General features: G+C 33.8%; 1 protein-coding gene across 9 annotated transcripts in view; it reads left to right on the forward strand.

Annotated features, from left to right (window-relative positions):
* The window catches only part of Plekha1 (pleckstrin homology domain containing, family A (phosphoinositide binding specific) member 1), a 70,755-nt gene that overhangs the window by 18,741 nt on the left and 40,242 nt on the right, over positions 1 to 11,772 (forward strand). For 8 of the 9 annotated variants that reach the window (XM_005401937.2, XM_005401939.2, XM_005401940.2 and 5 more), the window contains exons 3-5: positions 1,985 to 2,041; positions 4,728 to 4,773; positions 11,349 to 11,446. In XM_005401937.2, the coding sequence (XP_005401994.1) occupies positions 1,985 to 2,041; positions 4,728 to 4,773; positions 11,349 to 11,446 (201 nt within the window). The remainder of the gene's footprint in view (positions 1 to 1,984; positions 2,042 to 4,727; positions 4,774 to 11,348; positions 11,447 to 11,772) is intronic. The other variant, XM_005401945.2, reaches the window with a different exon arrangement.

The following is an 11,772-nucleotide window of genomic DNA, read 5'->3' on the forward strand; positions in this document are numbered from 1 at the left end:
GTCCATAGAAAATGAGTATTTTTAGTAGTTTTTATGCCCCAGTCACTTATTTTCTACTGTGCTGCTGTTCAATCTATGATCCTGTGTCACCCCCTTTTTTTTTCTTCACATTTCTCCTCTTCATGTGAAGCCCAGAGCTCTATCCAGCTATATGAAAGAATAGACTCATGGAAGACTTAAAAGAAACAAGTTATTTTGAGTGGAAGGGTGACAGTGTTTGAGAAGCCCAGTATGGTGTTTTAGTTAGGGATGCTTGTGACATTTTCACATTTCATTTACTTATCTAAGATTTTTTTTTTTTTTTTTGAGATAGGGTCTTGTGTAGCTCAGGCTGTATTTATCTTCAGATTTTTAAAAAACACCCAAAATCTGAAGTATAAAGCGTTATGTATATCAATAACTAATGTTTTAAAGTTGCACATTAAAAATTTATAATCTTAGTTTATATATGTATTTATTATTCATGACTTACTCTTGGGAGCTTCCACATAGTATACAGTGTGGAACACAGTGCAGAAGATAATTCTGTTTTATAATACATAGGGGTGTTTTGAAAAGACTTTTTCCTGTTAACAATAACTAGGTCATGTTTCAGGATCTTAACTCTGAAATGTCTTGGTATCTAGTAAGCTTTTAGAGGTCTGAACAGAGTACTTCCTTATCATTCATTAAAACAGGGCCATAGATTTTCTTTTAATGTACATTATTGTAAAGTTATTTAAAAAGTTGACGCTGCTTAGTCTCCAGCAGAAGTAGTTTACGGTGCTATTTCAATTTTACTTTTGAAATCTATCAGTCTTTTCATTTATATTCCTTGTTACTTTTATCCAGACTCTTGTATTTGGTTTTACTACCACCATCTTCCCCTTCTATAAATCCATCTAGTATATTGTATTTCAAGATATATTAGTTAAAGCATAATGGTGATTATGGATCTACTCATTGGTTTTAAATTCTAACCAGTATAAACTCCTTAGTCCTTTGTTTTTCGTTTAAATCTTCTGTGATTAGATTCTCAGTTCAAGTTCGTAAAGCACCATTTTCTACTGTAGACTAACACAACCAGCCACTTTTTCATTTTGAGCTTCTGGGCATTGTCAGCTGCTTGCAGAAAAGCTTGTTATCTTAGCTCTAAGTAGTCTTTTTTTCCTTCAGAGTTTTTCCTAATAGCTTCAGCCAGAAATGATTCTTTCTTTATAATTCTTTTCCTTTAGCTCTTTCATGATGCAAACATTAAGGGTAAAAATATTTTGTGTGACGTTAAAGTGTATACACTCTACATATGATTTAAAAGCAATCAGTATTTTTGAAAATATAGATGAATAAACCATTTAAAAAAGGGAAAAAACTCCCATACATTTTTTTCAAAAGATACATTTGATTAAGAATTTTTAATAGACTGGGTGTGGTGATACATGCCTGTAATCCCAGCACTTGGGAGGCTGAGGTAAGAGGATCACTGTGAGTTCGAGGCCAGCCTGGGCTACATAGTGAGTTCAAAACCAGCCTGAACTACATAGTGAGACTCTGTCTGAAAAAAAGAAAAGAATTTCTAATAGAGCAAAGTTAATGTCTGTCTGTCTGTCTATCTATCCACACATACATATGTAAAAGATGACATACGGTCTTCTAAAATTTCTTATAGTTGTATTTGTTTTATACTTCCTAGTGTTTTTTCCCATTCCTTTCAGAAACAAAATCAGATTTTGTTTATGGGTCTTTATGCTCATGAAAAAGATTATTGACTATAATGATAAGAATAGCTTCTTTATTATAGAATACATTATGATGGAACAGAGAAGGGTTCGGCATTATTGTCCAAACTGTCATAATCTCAGACTTAGTAAATACTGAAACTGAAAAAATTGGTGAGTAAAATATGATATTAAGAAATCCAGTTTCTTACCATTTTTAGTATATATAAGGCATTGTTATAAAATGTATTAATGATGTCAAATATAATTATTTATTAATTTGTTTCCAGAACCTACCTTCCGGATCATCACGTGTTGGAGCCATTAAACTTACCTACATTTCAAAGGTAGCTATTATATATTGTCTTACTTTTCATTTGTGACTTAAAATCACCTCCTCCTCCAATGGAAGCATGAACAGAAGCAGTAGCCAGCAGCTTCCTGTATCATTTAATGATGCTCAGGTTCACATCATGCTGAAAGCTATGGTTAGGAAGTTCCTTAAATTGATAAAATTGGGAAGAATATGAATTTAACCTACAGGATGTGGCAAGTTGCCAAAGCTAATACTAACTTAAGATCAGGGCTTAAACATCTGAAAGGGAGGAATTAGGTTATAGTTAGACTGTATCTTCAGGAGGTCTGGAGATTTTTCTAAGTGTGTATTGTATTTATTTAGACTTTCTCTAACTGTTAAATCCCATTGTCTTTGACTCTTTCCTTTATATTTTCTGGGAAATGCAGACTGTCTTCGTGTCCTTTTTACTTTGTGTCTACTAGTTTCTGTTTTCTTAGTGCTTTTCTGTATTTTATAATACTATTTCTCTTATTTTTAAAAATTCAGATTTTATATTGGTCAGATAGCTTTTTAATTTTCTTCTAAAAGAACACTAAGGTAGTGCTAGCCTTGTATTTGTGTTCATTTTATTTTACATGAAAGTGTATTGATGACTTAAAAGATGAGATACAAAAATAGAAGCAAGTGCTGTTAAATATTGTGCACTGTTAAGCGTATGCTGCATTCCATTGGCAAAAGTGGATCACTACAACAGAATATCAATTTACAAATGTGCCTAGAAAATAATATTTTTATAAATAAAAACTTCGTTATCAGAATTATAGTTATGCATTCTCTGACAAACTATGTATGTATAAGCCTAGGGCAGTAAAGAATACATATTTAAAATGAAATATTTTCAGTTAAAGTCATGTTACATAAATTTGTAAAAGACAAACATTGTATATGTCATGTACCTGTAAATTAAGACATTTAAAAAATCCTTCAGGATAGCTTACAGCCTTAGTTTTACAGAGATTATGAGTAAAAAAGGTAGAATTTCATTGTAAAATAAACTTTGTATTTCTATTTTACTAAATTGCCTGTGCTAAGTGTATGATATAATGAAAATATACCACTAAGTTTTTTTTTTGCTAAGCATTTTCTACTCTTAACAAAGTGGTGTAGGAAGTATGCTTTTTTTTAGATTAAATAGGCAGTTTAGAGTGAGATTACCCTCATTCTGTGTCTTTTGAATTGTTTGTTGCTTAATCTTTTTGAAAATAGGAGCTTTTTCTGAAAGAATTAACTCAGCAAAGCAGGCAGACAGACTGACCAATTACTTGCCTTCCTCCACTGCTCCCCTTTTAAAACGCTGTACATCCTTTTCTCGATGCAGTGCTATTAACTTCCATCAGAATACTGGAGTTTGAGTTGTACAGTTTGCACTCTACTTTAGACATTCGAGGGTTTTTTTTCCTTCCCAGAATTTTTTCCTGGGTCAGACTTCAGTGTGACTCAGCTGTGAATTTGTAGTTGGGATCAGCTGAGAACCCCAGACTTAGAATCCCTGTTGGAGGTACAAAACAGATGCCACAATTATGAGTTATATCACAGGGCAGCAGTGTAGTAGTGATCATGAATGGCTTTCTCAGAGCTCCTTATTTATAGAGATAGCAGAAACTGGGTACAGCAGATTGCTTCACCTTTTGAAATGAATCATATGCTACATTTGATAAAATGATCCATGGAGCAGTCTTCTGTATTAAGAGGGAATTGAGTATCATACATGATCTCTCATAGCGGATTTCTCATAGCGGATTAATACCTTCTGGATTTTTTTACTTTAATATACAGTCTCCCCACCATTGTTTTTATTTGCAATTCACAGCTTATTTAGAAATAAGCAGTTTGAAAACAGTTCATTTCTGTATTCGTTGAGTGCACTTTGAAGATTATATGAACTTAAAAATATTTATATATGTGACATAAGGGCTACTGGTTTACTTTGAATTTCTCATATTTCCTTTGGAGAAGGAAAAGCAGTTTGTTCAAAGAAAATATGGGAGTGTCATTTGTCTTAACTATATTAGAATTGGGACCCAGATTCTATATGTAGTTTACTGTTTTTTTTCAGTTGCTTTTAACACATTAATGAGAGGGCCGTAAATCATTTGTTTCACTGCTAGGTGGCTCTGATTTGAATTTGACCCTTCTCCTGACTTGAACCACTGGCAGTACATGCATGACTATCTGAGAAAAGTGGGTGCCACTGTGGCTGCAGTAAGAGCCAAATGTGTTGCTGTTTTGTGCACTTTGCACAAATCAGCTGCATTTATGTAGAAAATATGTTAAAGAAATGCATGTATATAAATAAGCTTCTTTTTATTTGATGAAATAAATTTGTTAATTATTGTAATATTTTAAAAATTGGTATGAGTGGTATTAATATTTATATTTAGGCAGTAATTACTCAAATCAGGCAACTAACTAGCTTTAGTCTATTTACTGTACAAACTTTTTATTAATTTTAGTAGTAAAAAGACTGGTAAAAGGGATTAGATCCGTTTGTACCAACAGTGGTATAAGCTGCCCAGTGGGAGTCATTCATATACCACCAGTGGTTCCAGCTGGCAAGAATGTTTTAAAGTTTAATTTCCCAGTGATCATGTAGATACATACATGTGGACATTTACACAGTATTTAAGTTCAGTAGCATACGAAGAATTGAGCAATTCATATCTTTTTCTTGTTAGGTTAGCGATGCAACTAAGCTAAGGCCAAAAGCTGAGTTCTGTTTTGGTAAGTAGTTATATTTTATGGTAGCTATTATTTTTTCTTTTATAAGTCATTCTTTTTTATTTTCTTTATTCTTTTATTTTCTGTATAATTCATTGTTGGGTTTTCTTTTCCATTCTCAACTCTGAATGTAGACACTTCCTAAGAATTAGTCTTTTGCTCTTGGATCTTCTTTATTTTCCTATTGAAATTGAATTTACCACTGTTAAAAGTTTTAAATTGATAATTTAATCAGTCCTGCCTCTTCATTAGCTTTGTGGCATAATACTGCTTGGTGATCATCCAGGCATAATTTATACAGATTTGACCTTACTAATGAGTCCTAAAACTGGTTTTCTGCTTCTTTCTGCTGATTTTCATATTACATTTACTGCACTTAATAAGTGTAACATGCTACTCTATTATCAGTATTTTTTGTGCTACTGAGAAAGAAAAAAATTGTAAAAGATTACCATTATGATAGTTATTTTAAATTAGGCTGATATAATTACATCATATTAGAAAACAAATACTGCATAGAAAACAAAATATAGCTTAATGATTTATTCTAAGGCAGGTTTCTTGCTACTGCTGTCCAGATGAGGAAATAAAACATTTTTTCCACATTCCCAACCCCAAAGCCTCCTGTGTCCCATCCTAGTTATAGCATAACCCAGCGTTCAGTTCCATACACACTGTGCTCTTCTCTGCATGCCTTCAAACGTGTAGTCCTCCCACCTTTTCTCCCAAGTGGTAAAGGATGGCCAGGTATTTAAATAGATTCCAACTCGAGAGTCTCTTTATCCAGGGTCGAGGGACCCTGGAGTTCCCCTCATTAGGGTGGGAAGCTCTTTCATGGTGCTTCTTAAATAGATTATACTCACCTCTACCTACTAATCATGATAAATATAATCATAACCTGACAAATGTATCTGTCTATGAAAAGGCCAGCCTGTGAAATCCCTAAGGGCAGCAACTGCTTTTTGTTAACTTCATTGTCCCAGTGTAAGCACAATACCTGGCATATACTAGGCCTTTATTGAATATTTGTTCAACAAGGTAATACAATCCCTTATCTATTCTTGCCTCCAAACTAAATTTCTCATTACTTACGAGCTAAAGACCAAATCCTTTCATTTATGTTTAATATGGAATAATACAAGGTGTAATGATCAGTTTTAATATGATTAAAACAATTTTTTAACCTGACATGCTCTAGTAGCAGTGATTGAGGGCTGGATAAAACTCCAAAGTCAAGAATGGACAGATGGGAGGTCTCTTAGTGAGTGATAGCTGAATATGGGACTTTGATACCCTCTCAGAGAGGATGTTAGGAGACATCAGTGTCAAAGAAGACACACTGAAAGTGGCAGTTGACATAAAGGTGACTGATTTGCATTGAAGTTTAAAATCTACTTTCTGGAGTACAATAGATGTTAAAGTTCTTTACTCTCCTTTGCTTGTAAGAAACAGCTTTCTTGGCAAGTAGTATGTTAAAAATATCATCTGATGACAGTCATGTGAGGTGTGGTCAAAAATACAGTGAATGTCATAAGCTTTTTAAAATAATTACAGTAAAACACACATTGCTGTTAATCCTCCTCAAAATATTCTTCACTTGGAACATGCTTATCATATCCTTCTTCTACTTTCTGAAGCATCTCTGGAATTGAGTGTCATTAGTTGTGATATAGTGGCTGCCTTGCTGTCCTGAATTGATTCAAAATATTAACCTTTTATGATCATTTTCACTTTGGAGAAAAGGCACAAATCTCATGGTGTCAGATCAGGTGGGTAAGGCAGATGAGGACACTAATATTTCACTGGACACAAATTGCTGTAAATCCAAATTGATGTAGGGTGATCAAAAATACTGTAATGTAAACATTATCAATTTTATAAGAGCCAGGCAAGGTGGTGCATGCCAATAATCCCAGTACTTGGGAGGCTGAGGCAGGATTGCTGTGAGTTCAAGGCCAGCCTAGGCTACAAAGCAAATTCAAGGCCAGCCTGAAGTGCATGGTGAAACCCTTTCTCCAAAAGACAGTCACACACACACACATTTTTTACACAGTAAAAGTCTCCCCCAATTCAAATTGCTGCCTTTTGTTTCAAACACATTTAATACATTATTCTTGGCAATGTGTCTTTTACTATAAGGTTTTTTAAATGTATGCATTCAGTGCATCTTTCGATTACCCCATATATGCACTGGAAATAAAATTTGATAGGAGCAGGATGAAAGATTTTCATGGATCAGCAGAATTAACATTGTTACAGTGGCCATATTACTAAAAGCAATCTACAGGTTTAATGTAACACCCATCAGAATATCTACAGCAGTGCTGGGTGTGATGGCACTTGGCAGGCTGAGACAGGAAGAGGCCAGCCTGAACTACATAGAGAGACCGTGTCTCAAAACAAACAAACAAAAAACAACATTCTTCAAAGAACTAGAAAGAATAATCTTAAAATTCATGTGGAAGCACAAAAGACCCAGAATAGTCAAAGTGATCCTGAACAAAGAGAGCAGTGCTGGAGATATCATAATACCTTTTTTTTTCTTTCAGTGTATACAGATTCATAGTAACAAAAACAGCATGATACTGGCTTAAAAGTAGACATATAACCAATAGAATAGAATAGAAAAGATGAAAAAAAAAAACCCTATACAAGAACAGCTATGTGATTCTTAATAAAGATGCTAAAAGCATGTTGGAGAAAAGCCAGCCTCTTTAACAAATGGTGCCAGGAAAAATAGATATCCACATGTAGAAAACTGAGACTACATTCCCATCTCTCAGCCCTGTATAAAAATAAATTTAAAATGGATCAAAGGCCTAAATATAAAACCTGAAACTTTGAAACTGCTAGAAGGAAACATAAGGGAAACACTTAAAAGACCTATGCACAGGCAGTGACTTCCCAAATAGGATTCCAGTGGCACAGGAAATAATAGCAACAATTATCAAATGAGATTATATCAAATTAAAAAGCCACACAGCAAAGGAAGCAACAGTGCAGACAGTCTACAGAATGGGAGAAAATCTTTGCCAGCTACATTTCTGATAGAGGATTAGTATGTAGACTATATAAAGAACTCAGAAGACACCACAGAACCAAATAACCCATTCAGTAAATAGGCAAATGAACCAAATAGACACGTCTCTAAAGAGTAATTACAGGTGGTCAGAAAGTATATGAAAAAGTATTCATTATCTTCAGCTGTCAAAGAAATGCAAATGAAAACTCCATTGAGATTCATTCTCATCCTAGTCAGTGTGGCTATCATCAAGAATACAAAAAAGCAAATGCTGATGGGGATGTGGGAAAAGGAATCTTTATATACTGTTGGAAGTTATCAATGTATATTTATTATATGCATTTACAATCATGCCAAGATGAAAACTATTCTTTATAATTAATATGTAGTAATAATTTTTTAAAAGAATTGAGAAAATTGACAGTGTGACAACATGTCTCATCACCAGGATTCATAATTATATTTGGGTCATAATTAGTCCTAGGTTGTGAGGTGGTTTTTGTTTACAGTTAAATTTATATTTGTGCTTTAGTTTTTATTTGTTTATTTACTCTGATGGCAAGGATTGCAAATAAAATTAAAAAGTCCCCAAGTGAAAAGGCTGAAAGCACACAAATCTCTGGGAATATATCCATTGTTCACAGTGAAACTCTTGCTTTAAAAACATGACAACTTCGAGGAGTCCTAGTTCTGTTTTTTTTTTTTTTTTTTTTTTCTCAAAGTTTTTTTCTTCATTTCCCTATCTGCCCTCCTCCTCCAGATATTGCAAATACACCACCTTTCAGTAATTTTCTTTGTTTTCTACAAAACATCTATACTCCTTAGAAATCTCCAGAAAATGATGATGGAGAAAAATATTTGGCCCTAAGCAGTGTGGTAGTTTCTTTTTAAAATTTTAATTAATTAATTTTGAAATGCTGGGGCTTGAACACAAGGCATTTATACTGAGCTACAACCTTAACCCTTTTGAAAAGTTTTTTTTTTTTTTTAAATTTTGAGATAGGGTTTTCCTAAGTTGCCCAGATTGTTCTTGAATTTGGGATCCTCTTGCCTGCCTTTTAAGAGCACTGGAATTGCAGATGTGTGTGAGTATGCCCAGCTTGTACTAATTTCTTCACAGGCCTCATTTCCACCTCTCAAGGAAGGAGGGGGTGGCATTCGCATTTCATATATGAGGAAAACGGCTTGAGAGATCAAATGATGTGTATAAGATGATCGTCCTTGTAAGAGGATAAGATAATCTGGTCTGACTTGATTCCAGGCTCTGATTTTTTTTTTTTTTTTTTCTATAGCACATCAGTATGCCTTTCTTGCCCTGAAATGATAAAAGCCTGTGAGTTTTTATTTAGACTGTAAGGTGTACCAAGAAGCTTTTCAGAGGTATACTGACCTCTCTTTCTTCTTTTAACATGTGCTATAAATATTACTCATTCAGAAGTGTATGTATTAAACATTTATTTTCTACCAAGTGTAGAGTATTAATAAATGCTTAGATTTTTAAACTGTAAGTGTGCTGAGGAAATGCCCAAAAGAACATTAAGAGGAAGAAGCCATTCAGAGGAGAGCTGGGAAAAGACTAAAAGTGTACCATGTTGATTGCCCAGAGTTAAAGGCAGTAGGGTGTTATTGACATACTGAGTTGCTATTTCATTTTAAAATATATTTATGGTATTTATAATTTCTCTAATTTCTGGAAACAAAAAAACAATTTACAATGTACTAAAAGTTCTTTACTTTCTAGATGAGTTTTTGCGGTGACACTTCACACGATGTGCTTTACTTCCTTTTTGAGACCCTCATCTCAACCAAGGAAGCCCTGGTTTAGAATGCCTTGGTCTCTGTCCCAATTTCAAAAGCTTGTGTGTTTGAAAATAACATTTTTTTCCTTGAGGGTTTTCATTTCCTCCTTCTCTTAGTCATATTCATCTGGGTGCTGGTATATCATTTAAATTTCTGTAGAGCATTTTGGATTATTTTTACATTTGAGTGATTGCAACAGGGGAGCTATTCAGGTGCCTTCTTACTAGAATAATACTTAGTTTTAAAAAATGCACATAATGTAAAATAAATAGTTTTAATTCAACAGCTATGATAAGTTTGTAAATAACTATATGTGCAGATGTGCATTAACTTTATATAATCTACTCCCTAAAGAGAGATATGTAAATTGCATATAAAGCTCCAAATAATTGAAAGTTTAAATATAAATAAAACATAAGGAGTAGAAAAATAAAGGTGTTCATTTTTATAATATTAATTTAGTTTTCCAAATGTATGAAATCTAGAGGCATTAAAGAAAAAGTTAATGGAATATTTCTGTTTAATCAGAAATACCATGGACAAAATAAGAAGATAAATGTCAAACTCAGGAAAGTACTTAAACATAAAAGAGAAAGGATTATTATAAATGTTCCCATGAATTAATAAAAGATAAATGAATAGATATCAGTAAAGAAAAGGAAGCTCACAAAACAAATACAGGTAACTAATAAACATATAAAAACAATTTGTCTCAGTAATCAAAGAAGTTCAAAGTTAAGATGTATTCACTAGTTAGGTTGTCAGAGAGTACTATATTAGTTAGAATTTGGTCAGGAAGATACTACATAAGGCATTTCACTATCAAGGAAATTGTTTTAGAGAATTATTTACCCAAATGTTGGAAGGTTGAATATTGAAGTAACCCAGAAATTACTAGCAATTCCATGAAGCGGTTTCCACTGCAGGGCTAAAGAGACAAAAGTGAAGAGGTAGTATATCGCCCAGGACTGTGGAGGAACAGCCACCAGGGTGCTGGTCATTGGTAATTGAGGGGACCCTGCAAGGCTGGTGAGAGAGCAGCGGACAGTTTTGGATGGTAGCTAGTTGCGTGCTGTGGTTGGAAGGAGATCGCTGAGAACCGAACCAGCAAATCTCCCTCATCCTCTCCACTGGCACCTTTTAGGTTGCCACCAGTACCTCTCACTGGCAGAATGTGACCCCAGCTGGCAAGGAAACCTAGGAAATACTAATATTTGCATACTCCCAGTACCTGTGTTGTAGAGGTGTGGGACAGAAAGCAGGAGATTTCTAACTAGCACAGGTGCTGGTGGCCTGGACTGGCAGGGTGCAACATGAAAAAGGGCTTTGTGTGCCTATTGGCAGGATGTGATGGATCCAACCTTTTGGAAAGATAATTTGCTAATAAAGGAAAAATTGTAAATGTGAATTCTCTGTGACCAAGTCTCTATCAAGATAATTACCCCTTAGAAATGTGAGTTAAAATATGGATCTAACATATATGATATTTCATTGTGGTATTTTATCTAATTTTGGTAATTGAAAAATAGTCTAAATGTCTATCCTTGGAGGATTGACTTGTTGTATTGTATGTCTGTTTCATGAAAAATGTGTCTATAAAATAGTTTTAACTATGTAATTGAGTATTTTAGGTGGCCTAATATAGTTTGTAAAATCCAAGAATGTCATAATTTTGAGTCTAGCAAGATACTTGAGCTGCTACAAATTTAGAGGTAACCAGTATAAAATTTCATGAGTTTATTTTTTCTCTCACCAGTTATGAATGCAGGAATGAGGAAGTACTTCTTACAAGCCAATGATCAGCAAGACCTAGTAGAATGGGTGAATGTCTTGAACAAAGCTATAAAAATTACAGTAAGTATTTGTATGTGGAGAATTTTTCAGAATATGGAAGTAATCCTTACATTTTGTAAATGTCTACTGAATACATGTCAGCAGCTTACCAGCAGGTTGTATACTCGATTTATTTTTTTTTTATTTTTTTATTTTTTTTAGGAAATTAACAATGCTTGTTTTATTACATATTGATATCTTCATAGAGACATGCAATATTGATCAATCAAGGACTCATTAACAGTTTCTTTCAGCAAAGAAATAGAAGACAGTAGATCAACTATGTTAACTATCCTGTATATACCTACATACAAAATTTCTCCTTCTTTCCCTTCTCTTTTCCCACA

This window comes from Chinchilla lanigera, unplaced genomic scaffold (assembly GCF_000276665.1).
Source record: "Chinchilla lanigera isolate Chin_1 unplaced genomic scaffold, ChiLan1.0 scaffold00076, whole genome shotgun sequence".
NCBI lineage: Eukaryota > Metazoa > Chordata > Mammalia > Rodentia > Chinchillidae > Chinchilla > Chinchilla lanigera.